Source organism: Plenodomus lingam (assembly GCF_022343315.1).
Source record: "Plenodomus lingam strain CAN1 chromosome Unknown contig_12, whole genome shotgun sequence".
Classification (NCBI taxonomy): domain Eukaryota; kingdom Fungi; phylum Ascomycota; class Dothideomycetes; order Pleosporales; family Leptosphaeriaceae; genus Plenodomus; species Plenodomus lingam.
In genome coordinates this window covers 893782-912011 of record NW_027093930.1, presented here as the reverse complement: position 1 = coordinate 912011, position 18230 = coordinate 893782, and the positions used below count along the sequence as shown (strand labels likewise).

The 18230-nt window shown below is 54.3% G+C and overlaps 6 protein-coding genes across 6 annotated transcripts; 3 read left to right on the top strand and 3 right to left on the bottom strand.

Annotated features, from left to right (window-relative positions):
• Nucleotides 1-33: 33 nt before the first annotated feature.
• On the top strand, nucleotides 34-1631 carry IAQ61_001532 (uncharacterized protein; the record flags this gene model as incomplete). The annotated part of the gene is made up of 2 exons (XM_003839792.2): nucleotides 34-162; nucleotides 521-1631. The coding sequence occupies exons 1-2, from the start codon at nucleotides 74-76 to the stop codon at nucleotides 1629-1631; spliced, it is 1200 nt and encodes a 399-aa protein (XP_003839840.2). The 5' UTR covers nucleotides 34-73.
• Nucleotides 1632-1881: 250 nt separating this feature from the next.
• On the bottom strand, nucleotides 1882-3456 carry IAQ61_001531 (uncharacterized protein; the record flags this gene model as incomplete). The annotated part of the gene is made up of 1 exon (XM_066095142.1): nucleotides 1882-3456. The coding sequence occupies one exon, from the start codon at nucleotides 3454-3456 to the stop codon at nucleotides 1882-1884; it is 1575 nt and encodes a 524-aa protein (XP_065954990.1).
• A 1059-nt stretch (nucleotides 3457-4515) lies between these two features.
• IAQ61_001530 (uncharacterized protein) lies at nucleotides 4516-10770 on the bottom strand (the record flags this gene model as incomplete). The annotated part of the gene is made up of 5 exons (XM_003839790.2): nucleotides 10512-10770; nucleotides 9927-10205; nucleotides 4966-9878; nucleotides 4768-4917; nucleotides 4516-4712 (listed from the first exon to the last, which is right to left on the bottom strand). The coding sequence occupies exons 1-5, from the start codon at nucleotides 10556-10558 to the stop codon at nucleotides 4516-4518; spliced, it is 5586 nt and encodes a 1861-aa protein (XP_003839838.2). The 5' UTR covers nucleotides 10559-10770.
• Nucleotides 10771-10861: 91 nt separating this feature from the next.
• IAQ61_001529 (uncharacterized protein) lies at nucleotides 10862-11161 on the bottom strand (the record flags this gene model as incomplete). Its single annotated transcript, XM_066095141.1, has 1 exon — nucleotides 10862-11161. The coding sequence occupies one exon, from the start codon at nucleotides 11159-11161 to the stop codon at nucleotides 10862-10864; it is 300 nt and encodes a 99-aa protein (XP_065954989.1).
• A 1393-nt stretch (nucleotides 11162-12554) lies between these two features.
• Nucleotides 12555-13506, top strand: IAQ61_001528 (uncharacterized protein; the record flags this gene model as incomplete). The annotated part of the gene is made up of 2 exons (XM_003839788.2): nucleotides 12555-13179; nucleotides 13229-13506. The coding sequence occupies 2 exons, from the start codon at nucleotides 12555-12557 to the stop codon at nucleotides 13504-13506; spliced, it is 903 nt and encodes a 300-aa protein (XP_003839836.2).
• Nucleotides 13507-15324: 1818 nt separating this feature from the next.
• IAQ61_001527 (uncharacterized protein) lies at nucleotides 15325-17988 on the top strand (the record flags this gene model as incomplete). The annotated part of the gene is made up of 1 exon (XM_003839787.1): nucleotides 15325-17988. One exon carries the CDS (start codon nucleotides 15325-15327, stop codon nucleotides 17986-17988), a length of 2664 nt encoding a protein of 887 aa, XP_003839835.1.
• Between the last annotated feature and the right edge of the window lie 242 nt (nucleotides 17989-18230).

Below are 18230 nucleotides of genomic sequence, written 5' to 3'. Positions count from 1 at the left end.
ATGGTAGATTGGGAACCATGTTGCTTCGCAAAGGGTGGCCAACCTAGGAACGAGCGACATTGTGCTACCTGCCATGCACCATCAAATATCCATGGCTCTCACGATTGGCGCATGGCAGATTGCTTTCGTGACCGACCTTGGTGGTGGTGATAATGTATCGGTGTAAGCGGTTGGATGTAAGATGGTCTGTCTACCTGTTTGAAGCCCCACTCTGCCGAGTCTTCTTCCCTTCTTTTGTCTGCCAAGGGGCCAAGCAAATCTGCTGACGTCAGCACACACACAGCCACTGTCAGCCATGGCTTGGTCGTCTCATGCGTCTTATCTCCCCTCATCAATCGCATCTTCTCGTCAGCCGTCCATGCGGATTGGTGCGGATGTCATCAATGCTGCCTGCTGCCAAAGCGGATTTCGATGGTTACTCACCACTGGCAGCTAGGTAGGCATCATCAGCCGAGGTATGCCATGTCCGACGGCATCCACTCGATTCACGGTTTAAAACACAGCATCCCACTTTTGCAAGGCTGTATACAAACTTTGCGTCCAAGCACACAACCTCCGCTATCAACCATCCACAACTTCCACCACCCGCCTTCTCCCAAACCATTGTGAACATGGAGAACTTCAGAGCCAGCAAGTGCACCCACAAAAACGGCGAAATCACAAACTACTACGAAGGTGGCTCTCCCCATGGCACCCCCTTGATCTTCATCCACGGCTGGCCCGACATTGCAGAGTCCTGGCACCACCAGCTCAACCACTTTGCTTCCCTAGGAAAATACCGCGTCATCGCCCCAGACATGCGCGGCTACGCCGACTCCACAGCTCCTGCCAACAAACGCAGTTATTCGCTTGAAGTCCTCGTCGGCGAAATGGTCGAACTCGCCTCGCACCTGGGCATCCAGAAAGCCGTCTGGGTGGCCCACGACTGGGGCTGCGGCGTCTCCAACGCCCTAGCCGCCCACCATCCAGACCTCTTCCTCGGTATGGTCAACCTCGCGGTTCCCTACCGAACCATAGAACTCGGACTCCCCTTTGTCAAGAGCCTCGTCAACCGGACCCTCTACCCAGAAGACGAGTACGAATGGGGGCAATGGGACTACATGCGGTACTACGAGCTCCACGCCGAAGAAAGCATTGCCAGTTTCGACGCACACGTTGACCGCATCACACCGATTCTCTACACCCGCTCCGACCCCAACAACTGGAGCAAACGCTCCTTCACCGCCACCGTCCAACGCGACGGCGGCTGGTTTGGCGGCCACCCAGAAATGCTACCGGAGATCCCAATCGCGGCCACCATCATCGACGAGCACCATCTCGCCAGCCTCGTCAAATCCCACAAGAAGCACGGTCTCCGCCCCGCAATCTCTTACTACCTCAACCACGACGTCAACGCCGAGTACGCAAAGAGCGAGAAGAACGCTGGTGTCCTGGAATTCCCCGTCCTCTTTGTCGATCCAAAGTACGACGGCGTTTGCAGTCCCAGCACGACGCCGAAGATGGCGGAGCCGCAAAAGGAGTGTACCAAGGATTTGACCTATGAGACGATTGAGTCGGGGCATTGGGTGCAGTTGGAGAAGCCCGAGGAAGTCAACCGGGTTCTGGAGAAGTGGTTGAGTGAGAAGTTCTGATCCGAGTCTGATTGATTGATTGATGGTATAGTAGTGGTCGCCGTACACAAGAGAGAAGAAGAAAAATATCATCCATCAGAAAAAGGCAAATAGTGGTATATCCAAGCAAAGAAAAACCCCCTAACCTTAAACACTGCCATAATCCCGTAGCAGGAGTTGCCACAAGCAGGCCCGCTTCCAAATCTAAAGCCAACACATCCATCACCACCCTCCTCACACCGCACACCACAATTCCTTTCCAACCCCCTTATCAAACCCCCCACCCCCCACCCCCCTCCATCCGCCTCACCGCCTCCAAGAACCTCAACCTCGCATCCTCATACACACGCCCCGCCTCCTGCAACTCGCGCCGCCGCACATTGAACTCGTGCCTTGTGCGCTGGGCGGCCGTTGGTACCGGCTGCGTATTATACGCATGAGCAGGCGGCGCATTATACGCATATGCCAGCGGAGTATTATACGCATGTGCCGGCAAGTCATCATAAACATGAGCAGACGGCGTATCATAAGTCTGCACCTGCCTCCGTGTCCGCGACTGAAACCCCGGAAGCAAAACCGGGATACCCATGCCGCCACCAGTATGTGAATAACTGCGCCGTTGCATTTGAGATTGAGCGTGTTGGTGCGGGGGAGCGGGGTGCTGGTGGTGGGAGGGTGTGGCTTTGTTTGATGGCAGGGTTGGGTCTTTTGAGGCTGGGTATGCATCTGCTTCTGTAGTCCTGTCCACATCCATACCAACGCCCATATCCATATCCATATCCATATCCATATTCAAACCCAAACCCAAATCACCGCCCCTACCCGCCCGCACCCCGGTACTGTCAAGTCGCACCACAGGCTTCGTGGGCGTATTGATGTCTGTGGTTTGAATTGGCGGGAGATGGATGAGGCGTTTTGTGGTTTGCGGTGTGAGCAGGGGGTGGAGAGAATCGATGTCAGTTTGTCCCTGGACATGGGCGGGATCGGGGGTGGTGCTGTTATGACTGTGTGAAGTTTGAAGTTTCTTGCGTTGGTGGTGAAAGCCGTTGGATAGTGGGGGGCTTTGGACATTATTTCCAGACTGTCTTGACTCTCTACCTTTTCCTTTTCCTTCTTCCTCTTCTTCCTCTTCTTTCTCACCTTCCTCGTCCCCGTCACCTTCCATCACGCTTCCCAGTTGGCGCGAATAAAATCGCGCCTGCAACCATCCTTCGTCGCCGATTGAATACTTTCTCTTCTCCCCCACATCTTCTTCCTTCTCGCGCTTTCTCTCCATCTCCATCTCCCGCCCGCGCCTCATCCTTCTCACGCTCTCAATCGCCTTGTCCACATCGCAAACCTCGAGCTGCGCATAGATGCCCGTGCCGTTCGCCTTGTAACTAGCCTCGCGGATGCGCGCGGCAAAGTATGTGCACAGCAGGCTGTGGGCGCGGGCGCGTTGGTTGACTGTGAGTTTGGAGAGGGTGAGGATTGCGTTGCGGAGGGGGTCGGTCCAGGGGTATGTTGGTTTCTTTGTTGGTGTTGGTGTCGTTGGTGCCACTGGTGACACTGGTGCGGGACCAGGTGTGACTGTGTTTGAGCATGTAGTACCCTGTTTCTGGTGCGCGGCGCCGATGAGGCTGGCGGGCAGGATGGCGGAGGTGTCGAGGTTGGGGATGCACCAGTTCTCGAGGATTTCGAGAAAGTCTACGGGGAGGGGGGAGGGGGTTGCGGGGGTATGGTTGGGGAGGGGAGTGGATGGTGTGAAAGGAAAGGATGGGAGCAGGAAGGAAGGCGTTGGTGGGAGGGCTGGCAGAGGTGGTGGTGGTGGTGGTGGTGGTGGTGGTGGTGGTGAGGGTGTCGACATCTTACTTCCCAGCATTTGGTATTCCATATCCACAGCAACTTCCACAAAAAACCTCGCAAATGTATCGAGAGAAGAAATCGTTCAGTTTGCGAGGATGCGTAACTGACAGGTGAGTATAAAGGACTGGTAGGTAAAGCAGGCAGGGCAGACCGAGATGTTTCAACAAGACACGCTACACGCGACAAAGCCCTTTGCGAAACAAAGGTTTGAGATGCGTGGCTGACGCCCTCAGATCACGGTGCGGAAAGGCGTTTGCCCGGGGCTTTGCTTTGTTGCGCAAGAGACATTTTCGTTGTTGGAAGTCAGACAAGAGTAACGACGTAGTTGGGTATTGAGCAAGATGTGTCAATGGCATTGTAAACGACATATGAGGGCACGCGACGGGTTAGCATTGTTACTCGAACACATCTTTGAGGAGTAGACGTTTACCTATTTTCAGCAGTTGGAGAGGTTTGTAGTTTTTGCGGTCATTGGGAAAGCTTTGGTGGTATTCAATCACATGGTAGAATTCATCAGGCTAAAGAATAAACAACTGGACTGGCAACACTCACATGTGCCTTTGTTCTACTTGAACCACATCTCTCAAGTTCGCGGACTCCCCTCTCCATTTCAGCATATTCCCGAGATAGGTGCCAAATAAGTACGATGTCGCGGCTTAATACCGTCTGTGATGACTCATGATCAAATGGAAGTCATCCTTTAGAAGTGATCTACAGCTCAATCATGTTACACCTACCACTACCTTCACAGCAAGCCATCGTCTACAGTAATTTTGCCGTAAAGCGAATCGATTTCTAAAAATATTCATATAGGCCTATGGTGGGGGGAGGTAAATGCTTGCAACCAACTTGTAAACGCCCCTCTTGGAAAAAAAAGTTTACCGCGCCCCTTGCAATGCATACTAACTCTCCCATTCCTTCGATAACTTGATGAGAGTGCGTATAAATATAACGATTGAACAGAATCAAAGCCACAGGGATAGAGATGGCTTTGCCAAACTGCTACGGCTTGCCATCCCCTTGGCCATGCTAGGGCTCTCGACGAATGTTCGTGGTTGATTTATGAGAGATGGAATGCGCCCTGACCCTCGCGGATAGCCACACTAAGCTTTTGTCTTAAAATTTCCACAGTGCTGTAGTCGGGCATCTTGAGGTAATTGACACATGTCATGACGGAGGGGAGGTAGTCGTCTGATGTATAAGGCGGCTCGCTGGGTTTGCATACGACGGTGAACATTGGTGTGAGCGCCTTGAAGCCTATCAAAATTGTCAACATAAAGCCGGCCATGAAGTGTATGGAAGTGGTACTGACCACCAATGGGAAGCTTGGGGCTGCCAGTGATGAATTGCAAAAAATCGCGTCGCTCTTGTGCGTCAAACTCGCTCATCGTCTGAAGAAGGTTGCGGACGCTCTTGCTGTCGAGGTTGTAGCCGTGGTCGGCCTTTATCGAGTCCATGAGAGCTGGAGAATTAGCAGGTAGTCTTCAAAACAAGATAGCTCCAAACTTACTCTCAAGTGACCAGTCTTCATCGGTTCTACCGAAAAGCATGACGAGCTCGTCTGGAGTGAAGGCCTTCAGCGCAGAATAAGGGAACACCTCTGTGAACCCGGCGCGGAATGCATCAGCCTGGCGCTGGACACCAGAGCCAAGTGTGAAGTCGATCACCTTGTCAACATACATGTCGACATTGTGGATGGTGACCGCCGTATCCGAACCATTGGGGATGAGTTCAATGGAGCTATAGCCAGGAAGGGTGAAATCCAAGGCAAGGTCCTCTACACGACAGTCTTGAATCACAATGCTCTGCAGGGCCTTATCCTTCTGCGCAGCTGACATGGTGTTGTCCTCCATGACACTATTCTTGGCGTCGGCAAACTGCTTGAGCAGAACGAGCGAGTTGGCGAGGTCATTGTCGACAGTCTTGATTGCGCCAAGCGATGGTAAAACTGCGGTGTTGCTGCCATCGCCGATGCGGAAGAATGTCGGGTTGAAGGACACATCGATGATACGAGAGTCCAGCATGGATCGAGCTACGAACTTTCCAAGCACCTTGAACAACTCAAGACGCTTCTCACCATTCTCGCCATTGGCCTCCTCCGCACTCATAGGTGCTGGATACAGCCCACGTTTGCCAAACGCATACTCATCCGTACTGCTCGACTCGTTTTCGCGCCAAAGTTTGAGCTTCTTCTTGGAGAACTCCTTGGACACAGTCGAGTAGAATTCAAGCGTCGGTCCCAGCCCAGTACCAACCTCCTCAAAATATTCGACCTCCAAGACGCTAGCAGAGTGGCCGTACAGTTGCATGACCTTCATCGCAGACTCCAGTATCCGAGCCCGGGAGATTCGAACTTTCTGACGTTGTAGTCTACCCAGGAAGGGACGCTCATCACGATGCCTATCATGCCTAGAGTCGCTGGTAGGCTGTGCATTCTGCCAGCGTGTCATGGAACGAGAGTAGCCAAAAGAGGTCGACTGCAGGAAGAGATGACGCGTCTCGAATGGAAATAGAAATGGATAGAAGCGAGCCAGATCCTCACTCCAGCTTGGTAAACAGTTGCTAGCCACAATGAGAGGCTCTTCCAGTTGGCGGTTGAGCTTGGCTGTGAGCTTGGTGTTGACAAACTGTGAGAGCGGCTCAGCATTCAGCTTCATCTGGTCCTTCTTGTCCAACAAAATATCGTCGAAGTTCGCATTCAAGCTGTGCAATATGCTCAGCAGCCGAAGGATACCAGATGTAACTGGATGTTGATTCAAGGATGCTGGCATGCCCAGAGTATCCGCCTTGGCGTCCGGCGGAGGAGTCAGAGAGCTAGATTCAGCTGGTGGCGGGCCAGGAACACGCTTGAACTTGATGGTATGAGTGGCACCCCATACAGTACGATTTGATACTTCTCCGCCTTGTGCCTGACTGAAGTGTACGGCGCGGTAGATGGTCGTCTCGTTAGAGAGTGGCTGATCATTGACGCTGAATTCGATATGCCAGTCTTGAGGAATTGATTGGACTGCTGCAGCATACGAGAGGGCGCTCGCAGCACTACCCAGACTCTGCCTCATAGCCGAGTTCTGCAGCAATGCAGACAGGCGCGAAGTTGGTGTGCGAGTTTCTGAGGGTGTCTTTGCCGACAAAGCATTGTGTACAGGAGTGGCTACTCGTGTACCGTCTTCTTCACGCGCTGTGGCTTGGCCCGTCGACGCAACCTCTACACTGACCGCAGATGGGTCAGGCAGATCGTCATCAAGGTCATCTTCAAGGTCGTCGACAATAGCATTCAGTGCGCTCTCTTCATCCATAGAATCCTGGTCACTCAGACGTTCCTCATCGGCGCACTCCACTGGATCGTGGCTGCTATTGGATCGCGGCACAGCGGGAGGGGGTGGGGGTGGGGGCAGCTGGGCCTGCTGTCGTCTGCTGGAGCGACGTGTCTTCTCTCGTGTAGCTGAGCTGGGCCCAGGTTGAGGGGGATCCGTGGGCGGTGTTTTGGACTTTGAAGAAGCCTTCTTCGATGTCCGCGACTCAGACGGAGTGTGCGGCGGAGGCGGGGCGCGTCCTTCCGCCATAGCTTGAGCATAATGTGCAAATGACTCCCGCACCTTGTTGCCACGCGGCCGTTGTTCTGCAATGCTGATGCGAGGACGCAGATAATCATCCAAAGCTTTGAAAGTGGCGATCGCATGTATAGAAACCATGATTTGTCTATAAGCCTTGGGTATCCCAGAATCGTCATCTGCCTCGAGCCTCAACCTGAGCTGCTTCGCCAGCATGGACGTCGCACTACCACGGCTGTCGTAGGCATGTTGATGAACTGTAATGACATCAAAATGTTCTGAACGGCTGAGCAGGTCCTGAAGAGTGTGTACCAAGACACCTAGAGGTGTAGATGGGGTAGCACTTGTGGTACTGGTTTTGCTGCTACAGCCCATGAAGGTTTCTAGAAAGACAGACCGAGGATCGATGCCCTTTGCGGAGGTCGTTGTGAAAATCTCAAGAAGCACATCCACAATCTTAGAAGACTTCAATTCATAGCTCGTAATGCTCTCCAATGCATCACCCTCGAAGTAGGATGCTAGACGTGTAAAAAGCTCCCTGCAATTGCCAGCACCTCCATCAAGAACGCATGACCGAATGTCGCTCGCGAGTGTCTTGAGATCTTGCAACACGGCAGAGGCTTTGTCTCGCACTAGCTTATCGCTGGTCTTTTCATGGGTTTCGATGAACTTCTTTGCCCGTAGAGTGATAATGTCCTCGACATGCGGGACCTGGGCGGGAAGTTGATGATCCGACGACGACGAAGAATCAGAATCATCATCTTCCTCATGCTCCTCATGAGCCTCGTGAAGATCATCTTCGTGGTCATCCTCGCCGTCTTCATCGTCAGAGTGCATGTTTACATCTTCAGGGACGGCCATATCGTGTTCAAGTTCAGCATTTGCTGAAGAGGTGGTACTCGAGCCAGAATCTGTAGAGGCCTCCACTTCTAGCGCTGCTTTGGAATCCTTTGGTCGAGCATCCAGAGTTTTGCAGGGGCGGTTCGCCAACTGTGAGATTTCAGAGATGACGCCCTCACGGTAAAACTGGTATCGGTAAATTGAATCTAGTCTCTTGAGTAGCAGCTCGGCTGCTTGTAATGCGTACGTCACCAAGGTCGGGTGATCTTGCTGTGTGAAGATGGAGGCTAGGTGGGACGCATATGGGACAGGTCGCAAAGCTTCCTCCAGGATGTCTGTATCAAGATTGGAAAGCATCTTCAGATGCGCAGTGAGCACCTTTTGCCGGACGCTAAGGTTGACGGTGCTTGAGTACGCATCTGTAAGAGTGGGGAACAGGATAAGAGCGAAGCGCTTAACTTCGGGCTTGCAGCCTTCGAGCATCTCCAAGCGCCTCTGGTTGGCAGATGGCTTGCTCTGTGCTGAGAGAGGTGATGAATCATCGCCTGGATTTCCAGCGTCCACGAGATCATCGAGATACATCAAGCCTTCTTGAGGTACATCGGGTAGAAGCTCGCAAATCACGTTGAGGGTCTCGAAGACCTGATCTTTGGGACGATGGATCAGAGCTTGCATGATGACTACCGAGTCAATCTTCCCGGCAACATCATCTGTCCCGCTAGGAGGCGAGACACCAGTGAGAATCTGATACAGGGTATCGACCACGTTCATCTTCAACAGCTCAGCCGATAAGCGTGGGCTGGCTTTGGCAGTGTATGCGAGGACTTGAAGGAACATGGTGTGAATGTTGGATCCAATCAGATTTGTGCTACCAGGAAGTAGCAGTCGCAGGATCGCCTGGAGCAACCCAGGGCTGACCAGCTGTTCCAGCTTGTCTCCTTGGTGTTTGAAGCTCTGCACAATACGCGACACACAAATGCAACCCTGCTCCAGAACTTTTTGATCATTGTTGTTCAGAATGCCTTCAAGTGTGCCCATTGCATCGCGCACGACCGAGAAGGAATCGTCTGGGATATTCCGGCAACAATTCGCGGCTGTTGTGACCGCCGTGCGCTGTGTACTCGTTGCAAAAAAGTCGAGGTAATTTAGACATGCCGAAAGACCGCCTTCTCGCACAATCACAGACGGGAATTCTACTGAGATCTTCTCCAAGGTGCTCAAACACTGCTCTGCTAAGTCGATGAATTGGATATTGAGCAGGTTTGCGCAAAGCACTGGCACAGCGTTTCCGTACACCACATTGGCCGTGGCTTGGGGCAGGGCTTCCATCAAATTGGCTAGGCAGCGACAGGCTAAGAGCATGGTTTCGGGGTTTGGCTCGGGGGTGATGGTGAAAGGGTCGTCGCTTGGGGCGGGCGGTTGCATAAGCTTGACCAGTTCCTTGACGTAGGCATCGGGCGAAAAGTGGCCTGCCAAATTGTCTTCGGTCGAGATGAGGAGAACTTCAGAGAGCTCTTGCAAGGCAATCATTTGTATTGACTCGTCGTCCGATCGCAACTGCTCGAGAATGCCTCGTAGCCGTTGTGTAGTGCCCGAATTCATCATGCCTGTGAGTTGGCGGAGTGCTGACAGACCGACTGGGTTGCGACCAAGGAAGCCATTTGTGAAGACGTCCTCCTCCTCCTCCTCTTCTTCTTCTTCTCCTTCTTCTTCGTCCTCTTCGTCATATTGCCCGCCGTGTCCATCCTCATCCTCCTCTTCGCTGGTCTGGTCATCGCTAGACTGTCGTGCCTCGCCTTCAGGCTTGTCTCCAAACGCATCTGCCATGCCCGTGTCTTCATCGGCTGCCTTGTTCGACTTGCGCGAGCTCCGGCGTGATGTGGAGGACAGGAAAGGGTTGGTGTCGTTCTCTGGGAGGGGCGACTTTGGCTGTCGGCGGGAGCTGTCGGACTGGCCACCGCTCTTACGACCGCCTTTACTGCGTTTCGATGACGAGGGCGCCGCCTTCTCGTCTACGGGGTCTGAGGGGGGTCTGGTTCTAGTTAGCAGGTGAAGTCCCAAGAGAGCAGATGGAACAGACCCAGCCGATGACATGGCTGCTTTGCCTTTGGCCTTCTTAGAGCGACCTATAGCCGGGGCTGGCGCGTCCTGGGGTTCGGCCTTGGGGCGCTTAGCTCGAGAGGCGCGGGCAGACCTAGGCTCTGTGTTCTCGGGCTGCTCAGGGCTGGAGTCGCGTGCGGCAGCTTTCCGCTTGCGCGAGGAAGTGGGCGGAGCTGAGGGCGGCGGTGGTGGTTGTGCAAGTGGGTTTTCGTTGTTGGCGGCGGCGCCTGCCGATCGCCTCGCAGACGAGCGAGTGACTCTGGACGACATGAGAATCTGACTGTGAGGAGACGACGGTTGCAAGATTCGATGGATCGCTCAGCCTGTGTCCCCGGTGGGTGTCGCAGCGCTGTGCCTATCAAGCAGCCAAAGCAGGAGTGTGGAGAAAGCAAAAGAGAGAGAAAGCGTGATAAGAGAGAGAGAGAGAGAGAGAGAGATTGAAAGAGAGATACAGAGAGGCGGTTGGAGCAGGCGTGGTGGAGTGTTGGGGCAACAGCGTGGCAGCGGGGGGGACGTGGGAGCTGCAGTTGACTAAGAGACGAGCAGAGAAGATTTTCTATCGTACCTGTCGCGCTGGTGTTCGGGACGACTTTCACGAAGACCTGATGCCATCAAGGCCGCGCCATGGGCGTGTGCTCAAGCGAGTGCCTTGCGGGGGGGGGTGTGGTCTGCAAACGCCGCGGTGTCCTGCAGTCGGGGCAGGTGGGTGAGGGTGAATTCTGGAGCTTTGGGAGCAGGAAAAGGAGCGTGCTGTTTGCTGAGTGCAGATGATGGAGGGGCATGTAAAGGGATGGAGTTGCAATATGGCTAGAAATCAATGCATGGGGGGAGGGGGGGAGGGGAGAAGAGTCAAAGTGTTGGAGATGGATTGCATCAATGGCCGAGAGCGACGACGAGCCAATTACGTGACCAAAGCTAGGCTCCGTTATCGATAGGCAAGCACGATGCAACCGTCTCCGAAACAATAGCTCTGGCCTCCCATTGCGACGTGAATTGCATACGCGCCTGTCCCCAAGATGTCAAAGGGGCCCGCTGTTGCTGCAGACTGGGCTTGTTTGTTCCGTGTTTCTTCTGGCTTGTGTTGGGGCAGGCCGATGCATTGTGTTCCATGTAGACTTTTGCTTCGTGAACACCTTGACGGCCTGTACCACCGGTAATGCCCCATTGATTACTCACAACTTGACAAGTGATGGCTGGATGGACTGCTGCTAACATTCTACATGCACAAGACGAACAGCTCATAGGAGGATGCACAGTAGGTATAGAAACTCTTCATGCAGACCTCATGCCCGATCCTGCTCCCAAGTCAGCGAGATTCTCATCCTGCATGGAACCTCTATCGACAGGGCTGCAGGCCAGACGGAAGAACTACTCGTAAGCAAGGGATTGCATGTCCTAGTCCACGGTGCCGGGATCTATGAATACACGTTTGAGAGGACTGTGAAGTTTACCATTTCAAATATAGTCTAGGTTTATATGCTGGTGTTGTACTACCATCACCAACACGACAGCACGCAGAGAGATACTACCGTACGCGGCCACATACCTAGAGGCAAACATCATCCACGTTCACCGTCCCTCTGCTCCCGGTCGGTGACGTGAATCAAGGCCATGAACGCACCATGCCCTATATATCCGTCTTATTGTCGTAACAGGAAGTCTTCGCCTGACCAACTATCATCTGTACGCTGTAACCAAAAAACAAGTTGGCCAACACAAACTTTGCAGCGACGGGACCGTTTGGTCGCCTCGGCTAAACCCAACATCATGCGTTTTTGCGCATCTTATAGGCATTTGTATGTGTCGAGACAGACAGACTACCTACCTTCACATCGGACCTTGCCGTCCTCCATCCCGTAAATGGCCGCTCGGATGGTGACTGACGGACTGCAGACACCTATAGTACAAAGCGAAGCCTCTCTCTCTCTCTCTCTCTCTCTTCCCACACCCACGGCCGGGTAGAGGACCTGAGAACACGGTACCAGTGTACATTGATGTGGGGTCGGAGTCGGAGTCCAGGGCCGAGCCTCGCAACCACGGGCGTTAGGGGATGGGTACCCGGTACTACCTATGCATGTGTACTTACATACTCTACCCATGGCCCGCTTCGCCAAAAGCGCATGCAGAGAAAAATTCATCGTCTGGCCGTTGCAGGCGAATACTCGGATGCGAACTTGCTGATTTCACAGAGTCTTTTGTCGTCCACCTACACGCCGTCTCTTCGCCCTGGCGCCGTCCTGATTCGGCCAACGCCTCAGGCTTGCCCCGCGTCATAACTAATCAAGCCCTTCTCCCCTCCCCCCCTCTCCCACCACTTCGCTCCAGGCACCCCTATCGTCAGTCCAGCTTACTCTAGCCTTGGTCTCCCTTTACCCGAAAGACACCGGTCTCTCGTCAGCCTTCTTTCGTCTTGCAAATCCCTCTTCCTCTTCCTCTTCCCTCCTTCCTCTGCCCTCCACAGCCATTAATCAATATCCCATCCTTCACTTTCATCGCAACCGGCCCCGCGCCGATCCAAAAACAGCCACCCTGCAGCCGACTACCCCTCCGTCCTTCACTCTCCAGCCACTGCGCCCCCTTGACCCCCCCACCACATACATCCGCCATCATGTCCTCGACGACGGATTCGAGTTCGAATCGCGACATCTCGTTCAACGTCGGCCTCGATGACCTCAGCACCATGACGCTCGAGGATTACAAATTCCCCAGCCAGCGGCTAAAGAAGACGCTTTCCAACCCCAACAAACAGCCGCTCGTCCTCATTTCCTGTGGATCCTTCTCACCCCCCACCAACCTCCACCTGCGCATGTTTGAAGAGGCGGCCGACTACTGCGAGTTTGAGACCAACTACGAGGTCATCGGCGGCTTCTTCAGTCCCGTCGGCGATGCGTACAAAAAGGCCGGACTGGCCTCGGCACAGCACCGCATCAACATGTCGAGAATCGCTGTGGAAGACAGCTCCAAGTGGATTGGCGTTGACCCGTGGGAGCCCCTGCACAAGGAATACCTGCCGACTGTCAAGGTCCTGGACCACTTTGAGTACGAGCTGAACGAGGTCATGGGCGGGATTGCGCCCGAGGGCGGCGAGAAGCGACATATCCACGTTGCGCTGCTGGCAGGCGCGGATTTGATTCAGACCATGAGCACACCCGGCCTATGGGCCCCGGAGGATCTGAGCCGCATCTTGGGCTACTACGGCGCCTTTATCCTCGAGCGCAGCGGTACTGACATTGGTATGTTCGGCGTCTGTAAAACAAATGTGCAAAAACTAACTTGCGACAGATGATGCGCTCGTGAGCCTCCAGCAATACAGAGAGAACATCCATGTGATTCCCCAACTGATCCAGAACGACGTATCATCGACCAAAATCCGTCTATTCCGCAAGAGAGGCAAGAGCATTCGCTACTACATCCCCGACAAGGTGGTCGACTACATCTACGAACACGGTCTCTACAGCGACGATGAGAAGAAGACGTCACCAACGACGAGCCCTGAGGAAAAGGGCAAACAGCCAGCCACAACAGACGCAACCGGCTCCTCCAACACGACTCCCTCGTGAGCAATTTCGACGAATATTTCTACTGCTCTCAGTGCCAAGACCAGCACACCCACTGCCCACCCCAGGCCTCCAGTCCCCCACTTTTCCTTTCTCTGCACATACCCGTTTGAAGAAGCCCGCAGCATACAACCAGCTGACTTCCAACTATACACAAATATCACGGGAGCCGGGACCTGGGCAACACTCTGCATATACACATGATATCGCCTTGCTAGACTGCGTGCAGCAACGCACACATGCAAAGTATAAACTGTCGCTACATACATGGACCAGCCTGGATACGACCTCGAAGGCTATTACAGGACACGTATATATGCGAATCTTGGCCTCTTCGGCAGAGGCTCTGGCGATGGACACATCGCGTTGTAATCATTCTAGGGGCGTTTGCGTGTAGTTTGGATATGCAGGTGCAGATGGTAGGCAGTTTGCAGCTGTGTGTTGCTGGCCTGCTGCGCGTTTTACGTACTTGCAGGTTTTTCGCTTGCTGTTTACTTGGCTATGATACCACTGGAGAAGAAATCTCATCTCGGCATGTAACACATTATAAAACACTTGATGGTCTGACCATTTTCATACTTGGAGGATATGGAGAAACATGAGCAGATATGCATAGCACTGTGAGAATTGGAATCTGAGGTCGCGGGTAAGCGTAGGGGACGATTGTTTGCGCTTGTATTTTGGTTGCGAGATGAGTAGACTCTTGCGCGATGCAATTCCCACCTTGCCCTTTTCACGTAGTGCAGAAAACGTGCAACAGTGCGGGAATCCCATTTGAGCGTCGTCTGATAGGGTTGGAAAGAATACAAATGGACGGTGGTATTGTGTAGACAGTGTATGCTGAATTCGTGTGTTGGACTGGCTGTGAGGAGCGAAGAGCAGAGCGAGGGGGAGCGAACATTGGCACTATTCGCTTTGTGAAGCTTTTCCAACTCGAAAGACTGCTGGACAGGATTGTATGATGGCGATCGCTTGATTGTGAGTCGCTTGTGGCCATGTCGAGGTTGAGAGGAACAGGCCAGCTTAGGTATCGTGGATATCCCAACCAGGTAGCTCCAGTGAGGTGACGGAATCATCGCATCGATCGATCGACCTTGGCATAGTAACGTCGGTTTGTATGTATCGCCCGTCCTTTGTCGCTCCGACTTGCAAGATTACCCACATGAGATCGAAGGAGATGGAGGGTTCAACGCTCATCCAAGTCCCCATGTACAATATCCTCATCTGATCCCATCCCGTTCCAAGCCCGGCCGCCCAGCCCCTCGGCCACACCGAACAAGACCGTTTCCCCAGCAACCCCGACGGCTGGACATGTGCGTCTTCAGCAGGTCTGTTACGTGGGGCCGGAGGATGCGTTGCGCGTGTGAAGGAGTGTATGAACAGGGAGTTGCGGCAGCTGGCCGTGGTTTCTTTTGGGCAAAATCAATCATTTGGCGTCTTGGTGGTGGTGGCAGTCAAGGGTGCGGTGGTGAGTTATTTGTGTTGGTGCAGTGACGTTCGTGTGCCGGTACCGGTAAAGGCTCCGAGGTTGGCGCAGTTGATGTCTGCTAGTCTCACCGCTCACCAACTGGGCTGGACATTGTGAAGCTGGCTTTGACGCTTGGTACTTGTCGCGTCTTGAGGACACGCGCACGCCTGAGGAGACAGGTTGAGTACGCAGACTGATTACGCACATTTCGGCCTACACGTTCGTTCGCTTTTGTCGCACGCAATCACCTCTCCATTCACTCACTCACCCACCTACCCACGTTCGCTGCATTCCAACCCCCACATTCCACCCTCCAGCCCGCAATCACACCGATCCCCCCACACGCAGCGCACATGCCCGACCTCAGCGACCGCGAGCGTGAGCGCGACCCCTCTCGCCGCCGTCCACACGGCGACGAGCCCAGAAGACGAAGACGGGAATCGCATGGCGGCAGCGCAGAGCCCGAGCGACGACGGCAGAGCCTGGATCCCGAGCGCAGGCGCAAAAGGGAGTCGCGGGCTGAGCCGATGATAAACACAAATATAGACACGAACACGGTGCACAACCACGACGGGCGCCGCAGGAACGGACACCGGCCTACTGATTCGTCGGGCGAGTTATTGCCCAAGCCTGAGAGGCAGGCGCGAGCGAAACAGAGGTCGCCGTCTCGACCGTCTAGGAGAGAATATGCGCGCCGTCATGATGCGAATGAGACGGGCGAGGAAGAGCTACCTGCGCCACCGCGGCGGAATCGCCAGAGTAGCCGGCGCAATAGCGCGACCGGTAAATCGGGTAGTAGGAGTCGGAGCAGCGCACCGCTCAGTCTGGATGCCCTGGCGAAGCTGGACAAGTCAAATGCGAAGAAAGCGGGAGGGTGGGGCACCTATGATTACGATGACGAGTATCTGAAGGAGGTGAGGCGCAAGGAGAAGGAGTTGGAGAAGAGGAGGGTCAAGGAGGAGAGGGAGAGAAAGAGGGAGGAGTTGAGGATTGGGGAGAGGGAGGCTAATCGGAGGGCGAAGGAGAGGGAGATGGAGAGGCTGGACGAGGAGAAGACGAGGAAGAGGAAAGAGGAGAGGAGGACGGCTGCGGCTGCGGCTGCGGCTCTTAGTGGTGGAGAGGGTAAGAGAAGGAGTGCACACGCGGATGATGAGAGGGAGGAGAGGAGACAAAGAAGAGAAGCAGAGTATACGCCTAGTGAAGCCGAGGCCAAGAAAGAAAGGAGACGGCAGGAGAAACAGCGTCGAACGGAGATGAAGAGACGACGCGTCATCAGCGGCCCTTTGGCAGAAGAAGGCGCCATCGACGGCGACGAATATCAGTATATGATGGAGAAACGAGGTGGAAGCGGTGGGCCACCGACCGTCTACTCGGCAGAAGAGTTGGCAAAGAGGAAGAAGTGGAAGAAGATCATCATTGGCGTCCTGTCTGTTTTGATCATCCTAGCCATCATCATACCCGTCGCAGTCATGCTCTCCAACAAATCGAGCAACGACAACAACGGCGGCTCCAACTCCGCCCCTGCGAGTGTCAACGAACCCAAAACCTCCAATCTAGACGGGCACGACCGCAACAGCGTCCCTGAGGCAGATCGTGGTGGCATTCTCGATCCCTGGTCCTGGTTCGACACGGAAGACTTCAACATCACATATACCAACGAGCTTGTCGGCGGGCTTCCCATCATTGGACTGAACATGACGTGGGACGACGAAGTCCAAGCCAATCCGTCTGTCCCTAAGCTCAGCGACCCTTTTGAATACGGCAAGATGCCCATCCGCGGCGTCAACGTAGGAGGCTGGCTAAACATTGAACCATTCATCACGCCCTCGTACTTTGAAAACTTTGGCTCCCGCGACGGCGTGGTCGACGAGTGGACATTGATGACGAAACTCGGGCCGGCAAAAGCGAGGAGTACATTGGAACAGCACTACAGCACCTTCATCACCAAAAATACATTCAAGGAGATAAGAGACGCAGGCATGGACCACGTCCGCTTCCCCTTTGGCTACTGGATGGTGCAAACCTACGACGACGATCCCTATCTACCCCAAGTCTCCTGGCGCTATCTCCTCCGCGGCATCGAGTACTGCCGCCAAAACGGGCTGCGCGTGAACCTCGATCTCCACGGCGCACCCGGGTCTCAAAACGGGTGGAACCATTCCGGCCGCCAGGGCTCCATCCGCTGGTTGAACGGGACAGATGGAGAGAAGAACGGGCAGCGCACACTAGACATCCACCACCAACTCTCCGTTTTCTTCGCCCAACCCCGCTACGCCAATCTCGTCACCATGTACGGCCTCGTCAACGAACCGCGCAACGTTGAACTCGACACCGAAGTAGTAGTCTCATGGACGGAAAAAGCAGTCTCCCAGATCCGCAAAGACGGCATCAAAGGCGTCATCGTCTTCGGCGACGGCTTCATGGGCCTCGACAACTGGCAAGGCAAACTACAAAATATCGACAACCTCCTACTCGACGTACACCAATACGTCGTCTTCAACATCGACCAGCTCAGCCTCAAACCCCGCGATAAACTCAACTTTGCCTGCTCGGCATGGACCCAACAGTCGCGCCGCAGCATGGACAGGACCACCGGTTTCGGACCCACAATGTGCGGCGAGTGGAGCCAGGCAGACTCGGACTGCACCACCTTCATCAACAACGTAGCCACTGGCACCCGCTGGGAAGGCACCTTTGACACGGGCAACGCAAGCACATCCATCCTCTCCCCCCAATGTCCCCTCAAATCCTCCCAATGCTCCTGCGACACCCCCAACGCCGACCCCCGCGACTACCACCCCGAGTACAAGAAATTCCTCTACCAGTTCGCCATTGCCCAGATGGACGCCTTCGAGGCCGGCTGGGGCTGGTTCTATTGGACTTGGGAGACGGAGCGCGCGACGCAGTGGAGTTATCGGCGTGGGAGGGAGGCGGGTATTTTGCCGCAGACGGCGTTTGAGCGTGATTGGAAGTGTCCGCGGGATCCGCGCGATTTGGATAGTTTTGAGGGGATTTAGGGGGGTTGTTGGGTGGGTTATTGGGCTGGAGGGGGGGGGGGGGGGGAAGAGGAGGAGGAAGAGGGAGAGGAGTTGGGTTTGTATATATGAGAGTACATGGTATGGCATGACGTGGCATGACGTGGCATGATATGGCATTTCGCATCACATCGTAGCATACCTCTAGCATTTTTAGCATCGTGCCTGGAATTTTCTTAACATCAATCTACATGAACCATTCAACCATCCACCCACCCCTCGAT